The 19320-nt window shown below is 41.6% G+C and overlaps 1 protein-coding gene across 1 annotated transcript in view; it reads right to left on the bottom strand.

Moving 5' to 3' along the window:
* Positions 1–2361: 2361 nt before the first annotated feature.
* The window catches only part of micu1 (mitochondrial calcium uptake 1), a 38862-nt gene continuing 21903 nt past the window's right edge, over positions 2362–19320 (bottom strand). Inside the window, exons 6-12 of the mRNA XM_085428467.1 lie at positions 14512–14626; positions 12893–12975; positions 12294–12494; positions 10209–10346; positions 8724–8832; positions 3412–3501; positions 2362–3216 (exon numbers count right to left, since the gene is read on the bottom strand). Of these exons, the coding sequence (XP_085284593.1) occupies positions 3056–3216; positions 3412–3501; positions 8724–8832; positions 10209–10346; positions 12294–12494; positions 12893–12975; positions 14512–14626 (897 nt within the window). The 3' untranslated portion in view covers positions 2362–3055. The remainder of the gene's footprint in view (positions 3217–3411; positions 3502–8723; positions 8833–10208; positions 10347–12293; positions 12495–12892; positions 12976–14511; positions 14627–19320) is intronic.

Below are 19320 nucleotides of genomic sequence, written 5' to 3'. Positions count from 1 at the left end.
GACTCAGTTCTACACACCATGTACTGTCCATGCTTAGATTTCAGGTTTTATACCAGATGATCAGGGATTTTTTTTCTCAATTAAAAAAAACAACCAGTGGAGATGTTGGGTTTTTTTTGTGTGTTTATTTTTCTTTTCTTTCTTTTTTAAGCACTTATCTAGATTGTAGGCAAGGGTGGGGACAAGCCTATCCCAGCTGTCATAAAGTGAAAAGGTGCGCTACACCCAGGACAGGTCACCAGTGTCACAGTGCTTTGGGAGGAAACCAGAACAGGCACAAACTCCACACAGAGAAGCTTGAAACTACCAGGTTTCAACCAGAAAATTCCTTGCTGTGAGGCTAACCACTGCTCCACTACACCACCTAAATTTTCCCTGATAGGGTAGCATAAATAAGTTCAGTATTACTGTACTTCATCTGGGTTGGTATGCATGAAAAATTCTCAACTGAAATGTTTATCAATATATTGTTACAATGTAATCACATTTTCCTGTTAAAGAAACTCAGACATGACCTCACCTGCACACAAGCAGGTTTCCCTCTGGGACATTAAACTATACATTTATCTGTATTTTACAGTGAACTTTACATGAACAGCTGGGTGGCCGTGGCAGTAAAAACTTGTTCTTGACAGCAGTGGCTGTAAAAAATGTCTGGTTTGTATCAGAAAATGACTGAATATTTAATCTTTCCCCGTAAAACTCTACAAACAGCCTTTGGTGAAAAGTGGATTCATCGCAGTGGATTGGATTGGCAGATATTACTGTAGTCAGTGACTGTTTAAATTATTTTTACATTTTATCCTCTTAACTCCTTATGCTCAAGTGGGAAAAGTGATTGCGAGACTAAATAATTTGCAGCCGACTAGCTGATCTCTTATTCTTATTGCAGAGTATATTTTTTCATTAACTCATAATAATATCTGGCAGATAGGAAACCGCATATGACCAAATAAATAATATACTCTCTGGTTTCAGTGCAAAAAGCTTCAGGCTTAGACTGAATGAACAGCGCACACCCCGTGCATAAAGCTCATATGTACGCACAAGGAGGAAATACTACATGAACTCAATGCACAAAAAGAGCTGCTGACTTATGATTGAGGTCTGTAGTCACTCCAAATATAGCCTCCTTTGCAAGCCTGGCAACTGCTAACCACTGAGCAATGCTCCAGCGCTCATCAAGCAGAGAAATCTGACAGAGCGTGCTTGCTCGAGGTTTTACATGGATGAACTGTTGAGAAGTGGTTACTGTAGAACGGTTACTGGGCAGTTTTTGAGCACGGATGTAGCTGCTGTTGCACTTGGAGGCTCTGTGCAGCAGCAGTGGGTCAGGAGGTCCTTCAGGGAGTTTTAGAAAGTAAAAGGAAATAGTGTTTTGCTTTGCAGGTTTTAAAGCTCATCATTTGTTGATTTGGGATAAGTGCTTTGAAATTGAATAATTAGGAAAAGGCAGGCCGGCCACAGCTTTTAAAATGTCTTATTTAGAATTTCAACATTTCTTCGGACTGTTGGGCAAACATGATCTTCAGCTGTATGGGGAAGGAATTACCACAGGCCTTCTTATGGGGAAGGAAGTGCTGCAGAGCAAAACAGCACAGAAGACAGAATCTGTACATTTCTTTTTGGGTCTACTTTGCAAGCCCAGCAAATCAATAAATAATTTGATTAAATGAAAAAAAAAAAAAGTTTCACAAAGCTGGATATGAGACTCTCCTAGTTAATGTTAAAAGCTGGCATAATGGAGATGCATGACTTTCACTGGACAGCCATTCTATGATTAAAGCAGAATGTAAGTGATGCAATGTTAAAAGAAAAATAATTTTCCACTTCTGAGCTATTGAAATGCCAGACAGAAACTCTGAAAAGACCATTGGTGAGGAATACTGATGAGAGGTCCACGTACCTGATCTCCTGCCTAGCAATCACTCCCGAGCACCACTTCCGTCTGTCAGTCGTATTACGTGCGGCAGAGCGAGCCAGCTCGTTCGGGTAAATTGCAACAGTGTGTGTGCACGAAGGGCTGCAGGACAATCTTTTAATGGGCAGCGGAGGCTGAGGACTGCCCATCCTGTCCATTTCAATTAGACAAAAATGCTGACTACTCTTGCGCATAGACACACACAGACACACAATAATTTTCTCCGTCTGGAATGAAGTCAAAGCCAGGGGTTACAATCAGCCATGCGTTTTTGCTTGAAAAATCATTACACTTGACAAATGACTTCCCAGGTGCTCCAACAAATAGTCGTGCCAATCCCCCCCACTGTGCTGTCAAAGAGGGAAAATGGGAACGTGGCAGGACAACAACTTACAAGTCAAGCAGAACTCTGTTATAAAAAATAAAAAGCTTCATCACCATTACATTATTGTAGCATCTTTAATAGAGTTCTTCTTTTAACATCTGTCGTATATAAAGTGTTTCCATGGGGAATAATAATGCTAAGAACACAGGGTAAGACGGCATACTTAATCTTTTATGGGACATTATAGGAATAAAGATGCAGACTGAGTGAAGAGGTGCTAACGACATTACAGACTTCTGCTTTGTCCCACCAAAGAAATATCCAGGCTATGTTAACAGCGTAGAACAGATATACTGCAGCCTTTATAGAGCTGAAGGTCAAACTAGATTGATTCATCTTTTAGTCTTGCCCTTTTGCTGTAAAATGCATTAAATACAGAAGAGCAAAGTGGTGTTTTTAGCATTTGACAAACAGATGCACCGTTCTGCATTCCTTTATAAAACATGAAAAAAAAAATCAAACATACAAACTTTGTATATTTTCAAACATACAAATACCCATGATGCCTCAGGCAGGCACACTAGAGAAGCCTTTCAGGACACAGTGCACTGCGTCAGGATGCTTCAGCCACAATACTGATAGCTGGAACTACAGCAACATGCGTTAATGATTGATGATGAGCTGCAGTCTTAATTGTCTATTAAACTTCTTAAAACCCGTCCAAGCAAGACTGCCTTTGATGATATTGGTAATGTTGCCCTATACACCTGCTGTCTTCCGCTCTCAATTGCAACTGGTCTCCTGTGACATTATGTCTTCGGTGTGGCAAAATCCCAGGCGGTATCCTGGGCACACTTCCACATGGCACGCACAAGCCGAGTGAAGCCCATGTCTTTGGGTTTCTCCAGCCCACGCATGAGCCGCTGCTTCATGATGGCTATGAACTCCTTATTACTAAGCTCCCCATTCCCTAAGGAAGACAGACAGAGAAGGAGAGAAGGGGGAGAGGGGTGATGGACAGGGGAGCGGGATGATGAAATAATAAAGGAAGAGTAAGTAAGACGAAGGAGCTGACTTCCATTTATTGATGATTTCTACCTCCGGAGGCTTTGTGTTTCATAAATATTTAGAGCAGAGAGATACGATGAGACTGTCAGCTACTTACCATCACAATCAAAGAGCGCGAACACCACGTCGCAGACGTGATCCGACAGCTCCACTTTTGCTACGGTGCGTGCCACCTGCTTCATGGTGACTGAGAGACAGAGGGAGGAAAGATACACAGATAAAAAGATTCACTGTGAGAGCAACACAGGCACAGACTCACACATGTCAGCACATCAGCGGTGCAAGTGGAGAACAGTGTGTGCAAATCAGACTGCTCGGATCAACAAAAAGGGTTTCAATTCGCTGGGGAGGCTATCGGATGGACACATGAGAGAAAGAAGGGGCTGAGAGGAGAAGAAAGAGCGGACCGCTACAGGAAATCCAGCTGGGAATGGAACTGGACTGAGGAAAATATGGAGGATGTAAGGTTTATCAGGATTTACCAATAGTCACAAATGGAGGAGGGCAGGTATGAAAGACGAGTGGGGGTGAACAAATAAAACGTGACAAAAATTTCCCTGCAAATGGTGAGAGAAAAAGATGAGCCAGCACGCCATCAAGAACCTCATTACTGGCCTTCTTTTATATATTCAACAAAGCCATTGTGCAGATCCAGATCACACACCCACACATGAGAAACTGTTCTGAAAGGGTGTGAAATCAGTGGACTTGAGTGCAAGATGAAAGCAAAGGAAAAGAGAGTAACAAAGACATTAAAAAGCTCAGCTGAGACACGAGCTGCTTCGGGCTCGAAGAGGAGAAAAACGGTTTCAGTTCATGGACGGCAGCAGGGAGCAGAGAGTTCGCAGACATGTGTCTGCCAGCTCGCTGTGAACCCACAGCATCCTCCCAAAGCCGCTTTACGCAAAGTCAAAAACACACTGATACACATACGCGGTTTGTTACTGTGCAGAAATGCCACTGAAACCAAATGCCTGAAAAAGCACCTCGGGGTAGACCCTTCGCTCCCTTAACACAGCAGCTGCTTCATAAATGAATCAGAACAAATGGATGCACAGACCGAAAACATATGGAGGTCTATTGATGGACTGAATCACTGCAACAAATGAAGGAAACAGACTCCTCAAACAACTGCCACAGGTCTCATCTGCCGCTTTTGTTCTCACATTAAAAAGATTTTCATTGTCAGCTTCTGACAAATGAATTGAGTAGTAATGAAAGTGCTGAGCCACATAAAGACAGTACGAGTGATTTAATGAATTTAAACTTTGTAATTAGTTTTCACCAGTAAGCACTGAAAATAAATTCTTCAGCACTGAGAACAGCATAACCACAGTGAACTCTGTGGGCGATTTTTAAAGTCTTAATATGTGAGATCTTTCAGGGTTTTTTCCTAACTAAACCCCTTTGTGACGCTTTTTATGTGGATGAGTTAACCAACTTTTCAAAGTGAAGAACTACTACTGTGCGGTGTGCAATACACTGCAGGTGTTCATGGTATAATGGGGGTGGGGGGGGGGGAAGGCCAGTTAGTAACTGGAGTTTGGCTCCACTGTAAAAAGTTACACCAATCGCTCTTCAAAAATATTTACCGAAGTTTTTTGTCTGTTTGTGCCCCCACTGTCACGGTCCGCAGTGGCTGACCGTGTGGAGAGTGTTTGGAGGACCCAGGTGCGGACACAGACAAGCAGACCAAATTAACTTTAAACAAAAAGCGAGCCTTTATTTGAGGCTGGAGTACATGAACTAAACTAAACGAGAACTGAACAGGGACAACAACTAAACAGGAACCTAAACTGGGAAGAAACTACTAACAGTGAGATTATGAACAAGATTGTGCCAGAACATGAGGGAACTGTGAAATATAAGAATAAGCATCATGAGCCATGACCTGCACAGAGACTTGAAACCTGACATGACATAAGGCGTGGAACACAGACGACGCGACACAGACTGAATGAAACACAGAGACTAAATACACACAAGGGATGATCAAGGGAAGTGGAAACACATGAGGGGGAACAGCTGATACACATGAACTTAATGACAGGACAGGGAAAGTGAAACTACATACACTGACATTAGACGGACTTTCAAAGTAAAACAGGAAACATGGGGATTAGACGCGACCTGAACTGAACATAACCACACAGACAGGACGCATGCCAGGTAGGTGCACAGACAAGGGAGACTGAATACAGGAGGAGATGACATAAACACCTAAGAAACAAAGGACTAAACAGCAACCTTGAAATTAACTAGATGAACTAAACTAGGGCACAAATGAATACCAAAATATATAAAAACTCAAACACTGGGTCACAGACCCAGCCCATGACACCCATTTCTCAATGCAGGAACTCCAGCAACACTTAAGGAAAGAGGAACAACTTTACTGACTGACCAACGGGTTTCGGCTTGTGGATGACCCTGATGAAGGCCACAAGCCGCAGTCAGTAAAGTTGTTCCTCTTTCCTTAAGTGTTGCTGGAGTTCCTGCATTGTGAATTGTTTCATCCTCTCCATGCACCTTGAAAGTAGGTGAAGTTGTGCCAAAAAAGTTTGCTGTGATTTGTGCCCCCACTTCTGATGAACTATGATCTTAGGGATTACAGTGCTAATAGCCCTATAACAGTCTCCACCCTAATGCCTAAGCTCTCTACAGACTTAATTGTTGTTGCGTGTAAAGTGACTGAGGCTGCAAGGCCTCAAAAAGTACATTAGTATTTGTATCAAGTACTGAAAGAAAGATCATAGTTTACCCATGCTACACTTTAAAATACTGACACACAGAACCCTGAATGATCTCCCCCAGTGAATCTCAAACACCTCAGAGTACAATATTATCCAGAAATAGCACTTACCTTTTAAACCGCACTCTAATTTGTGAATCCCAGAGCCTTCAGCTATCAGGGTTGCACCTTGGATTCAGAAAGTAGACACCCTCTCTACTTTTAAGAAAGACCCCAACTTTCCTTTTTCATATACAGTGGGGCAAAAAAGTATTTAGTCAGCCACCGATTGTGCAAGTTCCCCCACTTAAAATGATGACAGAGGTCAGTAATTTGCACCAGAGGTACACTTCAACTGTGAGAGACAGAATGTGAAAAAAAAATCCATGAATTGACATGGTAGGATTTGTAAAGAATTTATTCGTAAATTAGGGTGGAAAATAAGTATTTGGTCACCTCAAACAAGGAAAATCTCTGGCTCTCACAGACCTGTAACGTCTTCTGTAAGAAGCTTTTCTGTCCCCCACTCGTTACCTGTATGAATGGCACCTGTTTGAACTCATCATCTGTATAAAAGACACCTGTCCACAGCCTCAAACAGTCAGACTCCAAACTCCGCCATGGCCAAGACCAAAGAGCTTTTGAAGGACACCAGGAAAAGTATTGTAGACCTGCACCAGACTGGGAAGAGTGAATCTACAATAGGCAAGCAGCTTGGTGTGAAAAAATCAACTGTGGGAGCAATCATCAGAAAATGGAAGACATACAAGACCACTGATAATCTCCCTCGATCTGGGGCTCCACGCAAGATCTCATCCCGTGGGGTCAAAATGATCATGAGAACGGTGAGCAAAGATCCCAGAACCACACGGGGGGACCTGGTGAATGACCTGCAGAGAGCTGGGACCAAAGTAACAAAGGTCACCATCAGTAACACACTACAACGGCAGGGAATCAAATCCCGCAGTGCCAGACGTGTTCCGCTGCTGAAGCCAGTGCATGTCCAGGCCCGTCTGAAGTTTGCCAGAGAGCACATGGATGATACAGCAGAGGATTGGGAGAATGTCATGTGGTCAGATGAAACCAAAGTAGAACTTTTTGGTATAAACTCAACTCGTCGTGTTTGGAGGACGAAGAATACTGAGTTGCATCCCAAGAACACCATACCTACTGTGAAGCATGGGGGTGGAAACATCATGCTATGGGGCTGTTTTTCTGCCAAGGGGACAGGACGACTGATCCGTGTTAAGGACAGAATGAATGGGGCCATGTATCGTGAGATTTTGAGCCAAAACCTCCTTCCATCAGTGAGAACTTTGAAGATGAAACAAGGCTGGGTCTTCCAACATGACAATGATCCAAAACACACCGCCCAGGCAACAAAGGAGTGGCTCCGTAAGAAGCATTTGAAAGTCCTGGAGTGGCCTAGCCAGTCTCCACACCTCAACCCCATAGAAAATCTGTGGCGGGAGTTGAAAGTCCGTGTTGCTCGGCGACAGCCCCAAAACATCACTGCTCTCGAGAAGATCTGCATGGAGGAATGGGCCAAAATACCAGCTACTGTGTGTGCAAACCTGGTAAAGACCTATAGTAAACGTTTGACCTCTGTTATTGCCAACAAAGGTTATGTTACAAAGTATTGAGTTGTATTTTTGTTATTGACCAAATACTTATTTTCCACCCTGATTTACGAATAAATTCTTTACAAATCCTACCATGTGGATTCATGGATTTTTTTTTTTTCACATTCTGTCTCTCACAGTTGAAGTGTACCTCTGGTGCAAATTACTGACCTCTGTCATCATTTTAAGTGGGGGAACTTGCACAATCGGTGGCTGACTAAATACTTTTTTGCCCCACTGTAAATTATAGTTCAGGCTAGTTCGGGTGCCCCTAGAACCAGATGTTCACAGAGGTGCCACAGGGCCAGTGTGCTCCCTGATGCACTGAGCCCATCTAATCTTTTCTCTTTCACACTCTATATCCCTGTGATTTTGTGCCACATCATTATTCCTTTCACATCTTACGTAGTTTATGCTCTTCCTTCTTTCTCCATGCAACTTTGTGCAGGTATCTTTGGAGCAGCAGGTTTCTTTATGAGTGACTGGCCCCACCAGCCGGTTGAGTGTTTACTGTTCTACTGTAAGCTCTTTTCTCTTTGCTCATCCAAGCCAGTGATGGCTGCAGAGCCTCCCCAGGCCTGTTTGTCCCAGAGGTTATCGTCCAGTTTTTTGTATTCAACTGCTGTTGCACACCACCCTGCAGTAACGGACTTATGGAGAAAGAAACCATTTAATGGTGGGTTAACTCAACCCTAATCATCCATTCACTTGCCCGGTGATAATGCTGGCATGTTTTAGGGGACATCAGCAGCCTGTAGTAGGAGCACAAAGCGATCTGTCATGTGTGCATAAGCAGTTTTTGTGTTTGAATTTGCACAATTCTTCAGGCCCAGGGGAAGAAGTGGTGGATAAATGGATGGACTGATAAAAAGATGACAAATAGCTGAGCTTGGTTTGGGAGAAAAGCCAGGAAAAAAAAGATGTGGGAAGCAGATCTGGCTGTCAGAGTGTTAACAGCCATGAGATGCAGACGATGAAACGGAGAACAGTTAAGTCTAAAGGGGGATAATTAGGGAAGGGAGAGAATGTCAAAGTAAAGGGTGACTGTGGGTGTACCTTTATCTATGGAGGCTCCAGCCATATGGTAGAAACTCAGAGCTGTGTCCACGTCATTTACGTTCTTCAAGAAAGTAAAGAAGTTCTCCACCTCCTCAAATGTGATGCCCTGTGCGACAAAGAAAAATGGACAAATTTGTTACAAATCCTTCCTGCATTTGTATTTGGGCTATTAGAGCATTCCAAACCTGCGAAAAACAGCCAACTATTGTTAAGACAAGAGCTGCCACTGTAGAATACCACATTTGGAGGACCTTAGGAGTGTGACACAAATGACAAGAGGAAGTCTGCATAAGCTTTTGACACACATGGTTAAACATTGTGCCACAGACCAACAAGGGGACAGACAGCCTAAAGCAAACATGCGCACATACACATATAAACAGACAGATAGTCACACAGCTGCTGCACTGCTGATGAGCTTATTTGCAAAGAAAAGTGAACAGCTGGTCTTGGGCTGTAAATAATACTTGAGTCATTTACATTACAGGTTCTGCCAATACTGACAGACTGACAGCAGGATTGAGGAAGACAGGGTAAACAGTAAAAGAAGTGAAGACAGACAGGGAGCGATGCTTGCTGCTGTTTAATTCCTTAGGGAGACAACTCTGGCAGCATCATCTTTTCCCTCATGACTTGGAGGAACAGTCACTTCCCTGCTTTCTGTTCCTTTTCTCTCCTAATCGCTGTATTTAACCATCAGACGTGCCTTATCGTAGCTAAGTCTGACATCTGTGGTGCTTTAATGTATAACAAACAGCTCTGTGACAGTCCACATCGTTACATTCCAAAAAATTGAAATGGGACATATTTCGCTGCAACACCCCTGGGAATACGATATGCATGGGTGTAACTTCAGTCAGTTGACTGATGGGGCTCGTTACCGTGAAACCGATCCAGCATAAAAACGGGGTTCATGCAAAGAACTTGAAGTAGGAAGGAGATATAAGCATGTACTAAATTTAGAAATTATGATTTTTACATTACCACGAATGTCTGTGGAGAATTTTTATGCTTAAAGCAATGTGGCTGTAAAGCAATAGTCTTGTCTTTTTTTTTTTCTTTCAAAGACTACTCAACTGAGGATAATGTCTAAAAAAAAAAAAAAACAGTGCAATTTTGTGAAGACTCTGAGACGACCAGAGAGGAATGAAGAGAGCTAACTGCACCAATATGAGGTCATCCCAAAATAGAGCTGAAGGTGGCTGGAGAGACTGAGTTGGTAAGGTGGATAAGATCAGACACTGTATGTGCTGCCCACTCCCAGTGATGTATTACCTCGCATCCAGACTCTCACAAAGACTCTCAATGCCCCTGCACAGTCTCTTTTTCCCTTACGCATGCACCGTCTGTCATACATCCTCCCATGTAGGCTAATTAATTAAAACACTCAGAACACCTCATCAAGCGCTGTATCTTACCTCTGGAGTGGCTAAGACTTTCAGAGCTACATTTAAGGATGGACGAAAGGACATATTTATTTACCTGTGCATCCTTAAACATTTTCTTCAACCCCTTCTGCATCTGCTTGAGTTTACGAGACTGGACGCCGCTGTAGGCCAGCAGCATACCCCCGAACTGCCTCTCAGTGATTCTGCCGTCCACAGGATCGTTCCTCTCAAACTAGGGAGGGAAAAAGAGAGAAAAACAGATCAAGTGCTATGTGGAGGAAACAACATTTTTAGTAAGGGAGCGCACAGGGAGATGGGAAACAGTAAATACTGATGTCAGGCTTCAAGCTGAGTCACGTCTGGAGCTGGCATTGGTGACATTAAATGTGCATGTGCATTTTTGCAATGTTTCACTGCAACAACAGCATGCCTCTGCTGTGTCAGGTCAACACACTTGATTTATGACTGAGGATGTTTGACATTTCTCTCTTAACTTGTTAACCTCTAGAAATGTTGCATTTCTGGCAGGCAGGATGTGACTAAGCCCCCCACATTATAATAATGAGAATGGCACGTATTCTTTGACCTGTAAGTTTGTAAGCATAAGAGTTACAACTATAAAGAGTCGTCATGCATCACTTTGAAGCTGACGGTTGGTCCCTAGCAGACATTCCAGGCTCCAGTTTCCTAGGTAACCCTGTAATGTAACCTGATGATTACAGTATAGCATAAAGTCAGTTAAACCTCAGGGATATCAGTCTGTTCATTTAGGAAGCATAAACCATTGTGAAACCATTTCATGTGCTTTGATATAAAGGAAAGAAACAAAAGATGCATTGGAGAAGCAACACAACAACACCACCTGCGAAACCATCCTCATCATTTTTGTTTTTACTTTGTGTGTAAAACCACCTGTCACTACCTCCTTCCTTCCCCCCTCACAGAAACATTTTTTTATTTAATTGTTAGGGTAATTTGGGACTACATATAATAGTAAGATTTGTTTCCTCAGCATGAAAATCCTTCCAGACTGATTTGTTTTTTCTAGTTTTTCCATTTGCTATTGTCCTTGTCACTACTTGTAGCAAAATATGTTACCTGCAGCCATTTCAGGTTGCACATGTAGTCCAGCGCCTCCAGTATGGCAGAACAATATGATCAGTGTCTGTAAGGTTTGTTGTTTCCCTAGCACAATTTAAATTGTGTGAAGGAGATACTAGGAGATAGGCTGTGACCTGCGGCGTGCTGGACAGGGGAGTAAAAGGGGATCAACCTTAGCAGCAGGACTAGTATCTGCTCTTTTGTGAAAGGAGGACCAACATGACCACTGTTAAGAGTCGTACAATGTAGCTACAAACTGGTCACTGTGCTCATAGGCCAGAGCTGTTGGGTTTGCCTGGCAGCACCAGAACGGGCTTTTCCGCCACTGGTGCGCCGTTCTCTACAGAGATGGAGAGCACCTTCACACTGAACATAAGAGCAACATCAAAAAGTCTCGAGACACTGTTGAAAACGCTATGAAATGCTAGCCACTTCAATCGCTTTTCTTAAATTCAAGAAGAGTTAAAACTCAGGAACCACTCATTTCATGTTGGCTGCAGTTATTTAATCTGCTTTCACATGAAGTTGCTGAATGTTAAAATAAATTCAAACTTATCTGTTGTGTTATGATTTCCCCGAATGACTACTGAGGTATCATTAAGGCCTGACACATAATGCTTCCTTTTCTTGCAGATGCTCAGATCTGAGTCCTGTTCTCTGAGCCTCTGATAATGCCACTCATTATGGTTTGGAGCATCATTTAGGCACTAGGCATGGTAAACACCAGCTCAACCATATGCTCAGCAGCACTGATCAGCTGTTGCTACTGACTTCCTCATCGTTTTTGTTTTTAATTTATGTGTAAAACCACCTGTCACTAGCTCCTTCCTTCTCCCCTGATAGAAACTTTTTTTTTTTTAATTTAACTGGACTCTGGAACTACATGTAATACAGACAGTGAGATTGTTTTTGGCTCTGTGAAAAAGCTATTCATTTTCCTCTGCAGCTCCTAATAAGTACAGAGACTTAATATGCATTTAAATTCAAATGGACTGTAACTGTACACAAACTGCAGTAAACCAGTAGATGGAAAATTGAAGTTGAATCATCTCCTCATTAATTTTTCCATTTTTGTTACCTCTAGTTTGAGCACGTCGTGCTGCAGTTTCCTTTGAAACTCCAGGAAACTGCCAATGGTGAGTTTGCCCTTCAGATCCCCTCCAAAGAAGTATGTGGTGAGAGCAGAGCTGCAGCCACCTGTCTTCAGGGTATTTCCTGTGGTAGAGCGATCGCGGTGTCGCATACCCATGCTGGTCTGGGAACGAATGATGCTCTGGACCTACACATACAGAGAGCCAAGTGTCAACCAGAGTGTCCGTGCAGACTAAGTTTTAGAGGTAGTTATAAACTACAATATATTCACTACAATATATACTATATAGACTGTATAAGACAAACTGAGCTGCATATATGTTGATGTTAGCACAGACTGCTGAGCACAGCATCTATCTGTCTCTTTGAGAAAGGGTCACACTGGTGGACAGCAGTGTGGGAGCCTACCTTTATTGCTAGTCAGTGTGTGTCACTGTAAAACAATCAAAGCTACTCTGGTTATTCAATCTCAATATAAATATGTGGGCTAGCTCTTTCAAGCTTCTGTCACGTTTAATATGTTGATTTTGCGCAGGTTTGCGTGCATCTGCTGCACGTAGGACATCCTGCTGATGTCAGTCTAACCTGTTCAAACTCCTCCAGGTCCACCTCTCCATCGCCGTTCAGATCAAACATCTTGAAAGCGATCTCAAAGTTCCTCTGGGGAGCTGGACACAAGAGCAACACACAAAGCCACATGAAGAGATACTCTCAATTACACACAGTATATTACAAATATTACACAAAACACATAATTGTACAATATATTCAGTCTTCTCCTCATTCAAGGTGGCGCAAAGTTCTCACACAGGGAAATCAACCCTCTAACTACACAGCAAAAATTGGCCCCGCCTTCCACCAACACTGAAGCTGCTAAAAAAAACACTCCACACTCTGTTATTTTCTTTTGCTTTAATACATTAGTAACTTAAACTTTACTGTCTACTTTTGGAACCTGATCTAAACTGTAATATTTTGTGAGACTATGTATATAAGATCTATATACCCTGATGTGACAAAATGTTACGAACACGCTCACTTAATATGCTGTTGGTCCTGACGAGACAGCTTAAAGCCATCGAGGCACGGACTTAAAACGAACTCTGAAGGTGCCTGTTGGTAGCTTGTGCCAGGCCCTATTAGCAACCCCGTTAGTCGAATGATGTGTTTCAAACCCCATCCCTCATTAACTGTTTGACCTGCTGCAGAGCAGCACGAGCAGGGATTCACCACTGCTGACCCCACAAGACTGCTAGTTTTAGACATGCTCTTTATCAACTGGCTTCTGTCTGTCCATCCACCAGCACAGGAAAAAAAACAAATACATAAAAATCACCGTTACCAGATGTGACAATCAAAATTTATGTGTTCATCTGTGAGTGGTCATATTTTGACCGATCCATGTATTTCATACACCAAAACAATAACATGCAATATAAAATATTATACAGTCTCTCCTTAATTTTTAATTCTTTTCATGGCTTCACATTGTTATTGTACAGTTAACTACTATGAATATTTATTGCTTCAAATATTCTTCAGTGCCTTTTATGGAAGATTAATCTTTATTAAAAAGGCACTATGAGGTGTAAATCTAAATCTGGTAGGCAAAATACATCTACTTTGCTGTTTTTTGTGGCTGTGTTAAACAGATTGAAACCAACCATAATGCATCCTGCTTCGTCTGCTTTAAAAAAAGGCTTGTCCTTGAAAACTTCCCTTAAGGTTTTCTCCCTATGAACGGATTATAATAAAAGGTCTAGCAGAGTTGGGGATAAAAGTTTACTAGCCTTTGGAGAGGAACGAGTTGAGCTTCATTTTCATTTTATTACCAAACACTACGGCCCGTTGGGAGTGGAGGCATTAATGTGCGATTTATTTCCTGTATGAACCACCAATACTAGATCAAGGTAAGACTGATTCTGTGTAAGCAGACTTGGTCAGCTCACATTAACATTTAAAATCCACGTCTTATACATGTCCTGTCCTCCCTAATAACGTCGTATCAAAAGACATCCATTCTTTTACTTTCTGTCCTAACTGACAAGTAGAAATGTAGAGAGCAGAGAAGACACAAAAGAGACTCTCATGAGATCTGATCTGTGAACTATGCAGACGATTTAAAAGATGTTATACTTAATGAGACAGGTCATGTGAACCACTTCAATTCTAGGAAGTCTTGCACATTTCAACAATGTACTTACTTGACAGCACAGTGGTGAGAAAGATGTAGTCAGAGAAGGAGATAAGGCCACATTCCCCCAGTGTGTAAAATATGCTGTCCTCATCTGCAAACTTCTCCCTCTCCTGGGCAATCTTCTGCTCATCCAGGTCAGGACACACACACACACACACACACACACACACACACACACACACACACACACACACACACACACACACACACACACACACACACACACACACACACACACACACACACAAAAAGGTAAAAGCTATATTAAAAAACCTTCCACATGATCCAGCACTAGCCTTACAGCCTCTATAGCTGTGCAGTTGTGTGTGTGCAAGCAAGTACGTGTGTGTATGTGTGTGTAGGACCAAGGCTCAATTAAAGACTTGCTCAAACACAAAAATCTAAACACATTCTGGTCTTTCACACACATACACACACAATAAAAAGTTCACTTCATATAGCTGGGTTATCACATGAACAGTCATGCAAGTGCTGCATACACATGAAGCCAAACAGGTGAGGATGATGATGGTTAGTCAGCAGTCAGCTCGAGTATAAAACATTGTCCACCAGAGACCGTACTCACAGTGAGAAACTGACACAAAGAGAGGGAAAACATCACGAGAGACTGCAGCACAAACGCACACACCATTTGTTAAACATAGCTGTAATGTAACCCAGAGCATTAATCATTAAAAACAGGGCGAATTAAACTCTCTCTCACACACACAAACACACAGTTAACGACATGTTTTCCATGTGTATATCCACAGCACTGCATGAAAGTGCGACTTAATCACATGCACACTACACACTCAGTGACAGACTTGAAAGACAGCGTCCCACTAGTAGGGCTCTCCACCAAACAGACGGACAGAGCATGCCTAGAGAAGGAAGAAGGGGTGGAGGAGGGAGCTCGGCAACGCTGAGCCCATGTGGAGTTACCTCCGTCTGTAAAGGGGTCCATTTCAGAGGAGTATGAGGAGGGAGGAAAAACAACTGTTAGAAAAACAAAATCATGGCCTCTGCTGTTTTTTTGCTTTGTTTATAGCAGGGCTTTAATGGCAAAGACACAGATTTGCATTCATATAGCTGCACACACACACACACACACACTGAAACAATCTTGCTCAAAACAAGATAATTGGTCGATGCCACTCAAAGTTAAGAATTCAATTATGCTTTGCAATCTTCACGGTGTGCAACTACAATTAGTGTACAATGAATAATCACACTAGGACTATGATTTGCTGTGCTACATATTATCACATTTTGTGTACACAGAGCATATCTAAACTGAAGTGAATCAAAGTCATGTTGCAGTATAATCACAAACGCAGGCTGAGTACACTACAAATCAAAGCTAATCTCATGTTATCACTTGCAAGGGTCACAGACATATACTAACTACATGAACCAAAACATGTATAAATATAAACATTTGGTGGCACCCCCTTCATATCAAATCTTTCAAATCATTACCCCTTTGACCGACTCCCTTCTCATTGCATACAAACAAAAGACAATTAGTATGAGGGCATAAAGTTTATCTCTATCTCCAGTTCATGTCTATCCTCAGTTTTAAAAGTCAGAGATACAAAGACAACAACAGTTTCTACTAGTACTTAAGATATATTCATTCTCCAAGGAGAAGGGAGTGAGGGAGAAAGGGGAAATCAGAGGGAGAGAAATTTATTTTTTAATCATACAGGTTTACAAGAAGTGACAGAATAAGAAAGACAGCAAAGGGCAATGTTTTAATTCCAGGTGCTTTGCAAGCTTTTCTGGTGTAACTGTGTGTATAAATGCAAGAAGGAAGAAGAAGAAGAAGAAGAAAGAGCAAAACAAGATAAAGTGAGAGGTGCGAGAGTGAAAGAGGTTGGTACTGTCCCCTAAGTTGGGTACAATAACACATGGAACAAGTCCTCTGGGTCCAAGGTGAGAAGCAGCTGTAATGCCAGTCTACAAAACAGAAAAGACAAACACTTCTGCACGAGTGTGTATGCCAGTAGGCACAATGGGACAGCTACAAGGCCGTACACCAAGACTCATAAAAACACTGGGCCTCATTATAAAGATCAGAGCAGAGGCACCAAGCACATTAGGGGTAGTATCACATTTTTCACTCGTCTGAGTCAAGGATAACAGCATCCTCACAGAAAAGCCTGGAGTGAAACAAATCCAATTACAATCCAGCTTCCCACAAACTGAGATGCTATTTAAAATTAATCAAAAAGACAATGCTAAATTAGCAAACTAATTTTTTACGCTATTTAATATAAAACAGTATAAAGATGACATATTCAAATAAGAAATTCTACGGTTTGTTTTTTCAAATTTTTTTTCGATTTGCTGTTATCGTCTACAAATCTGATGAAACTACTTGATGAAGATGATTTGGTATAAAAAGAGCCTCCCTGCGGTGGTTGGGGATTCATAAGTCTGTAACAGACTAATGAAGAAAAATATTGTTTTTTATTGTAAGATTGTGACTAATTTAGGCATTTTTGACATACACTTCATTAAATCATTAAAGGATTCAGAGAATTATACATAAAGTCCAATTCAGAGAGTCAGTACTGAATGGACATGTGCAAAAAAAGAAGGCATGCCACTGTAGTTTCAAGCTTTATCTACAACTGTCCTACACAAAACACACAAAAAATATAACTATACAGCCAGAATCCTCTACAGAAATCATGGAGCCACGTATAACAGGGTAAAGAGGAGAGGACCATCATCTCACACTTCAAATGACCCAAACTTATGAAATCCCACATTAAGCAAAACATGTTTTCCTTTTACAGTAATACAGTAATTCCCTCAGATCCCAAATGCTTACAGCGTGTTTTTAAAAGAAGAGTTGATGCAACAGTGACAAACACCCTACTTTATAAGAAATGTGTTGCTGAACAAAAATTCAAAATGGGCTGTTTTCCTTTACATTTTACAAAGAATTTCAACTTTTTTTCACAGGGTTATAAAAAGGCCACACGATGGAAGTTTTTTAAGTCTTGTAGGATCCCCTCTATAGCTACAGATTTCAGTGCCAATGAGCTGACATTAAAGCATTCTCTCTTTGTTTGTTTTTTTCTATTCGCTCTATGCTATAACAATGTGCACGCTGTTAAGAAGAAGAGGAGGTATGGCACTGTGAATATCAACCTATGCTCCATGTTTCATACTCCCCATCCTGTGGCTCTGTTGTAAGGATCATGCCTGGACTTACACTTTATCCTCCATCTTTCTGTCACTAGTGCAAGCCTCGGCTTCCGACTTGAGACACACAATACTGGGTTCTCCAGCAAAAAGCCAGTGAACAGTACAGAAATGCACACAGAGTACAACATCAGATAAAAGGCAGAAAGTCTTATCTACAAAATGCAGCTACTAGGTTACTTGATTCCTTAGACAGACTTCGTCTCTGTGTCTAATTAGTTAGTAATTCATTAGTTTTGATAGCTCAACAGGGAGGACATTATGCCTATAAAACACCAACTACATTTAAATCAGTATTTAACACTGGTAGATTTTTCCCAAAGCACTTAAATGACTGTAAACGTGATTGCTGCAGCAATCAAGTAAATTAAAACCTATCTCTTAATCAGTACCAACTTCATATCTGTCTGTATACATGTGAGTGTGGCTGCTTTTCAGACTTCTGGCTTGAGCCTGGACATGTCTACATACTTGTCCTTGTGTTTCAGCTAGAGATGACAATCCGACTAGCCTGTTAGGTGAGGCAGAAACACAGGACTGACAGAGCTGCTGTCTGGGCGTCACTGGTAGCAAGGAGGAATGGACAAACAGAGTTAAAGGTCTGGTCAGGGCTAATCTCTCTAGTGCACTAGAGCTAAGGAATAGCCCATGGCTACTCTGACCAAATTTAAACTAGCTTTAAGAAAACTAAGCATGAGACCCGTACAACCAGGCACAGCTGAAGGGATGCATGCAGAAGGCCAAATTATTCATTCATTATTCATTTCACGCAAATACTAAGGAAACATTTTCTAAACACTTAAAAGTGATATACTTAAAAACTTGCCATAGAAACATTTTAGATCCTAATTTCTTTGATAAAACCAAAACAGCTTGCAGCAATGCAGTCTTATATCGACACCCTATATCAATCATCAAATGACAGATGCTTCAATGCATTACCTTCATTATTTAGTGTTTTGTTACTTTTACAAATAACAAACTGTATATAACATGATTATCTGGACAGTAATTTCATTTTCACAGTTTTGCATGTGTACACGACTATAAAAAATTAGAGATCAGCAATCAAGATGTCAAAAGGTGAAAAAAAAGGGGGAAGAAAAGCTCATTATGAAACTAAAAGTCACTTCACCCTATCTTGTGTCAGTGACAGAGAAAATACAAAAAAAGGGGGGCATGCTCCAAATACTTAAGGATGTGACAATGAACACATCTGTGCTAATGAGACTGATCAAATCTCCTGACATCCAGTGTCATAACAAAAGCAAACAGACAACTGCTGAAGCAACTGACTGATATGAGACACAATTCACATAATTCTGTAATCCGCTTGTACACACATTTGGATACCAAAAATACATAATTTGTCATCCATGTATTTTCTGCTCTTTCACTCTTTTTCCTCCACGACTGCCATAATAAAAACACAAATTTATGAGTCTAGGGTTTGATGCAAGGCTCAGGCAGCAACAGGGAGAATTTGCTCTCATTCTGCTGTTTATGTGTTTATTGAGTGACGCCTGTCCTCAAGTGACCTCGCATCTGAATGCAAAGGTGAGTTTCAAAATAACGTGGTTTACTGGAGCGTGTTGAT

Source organism: Rhamphochromis longiceps, linkage group LG13 (assembly GCF_057381845.1).
Source record: "Rhamphochromis longiceps isolate RC_006_pf linkage group LG13, R_longiceps_female_GT1.1, whole genome shotgun sequence".
Taxonomy (NCBI): Eukaryota; Metazoa; Chordata; class Actinopteri; order Cichliformes; family Cichlidae; genus Rhamphochromis; species Rhamphochromis longiceps.
This window is presented reverse-complemented; position numbering and strand designations above follow the sequence as displayed.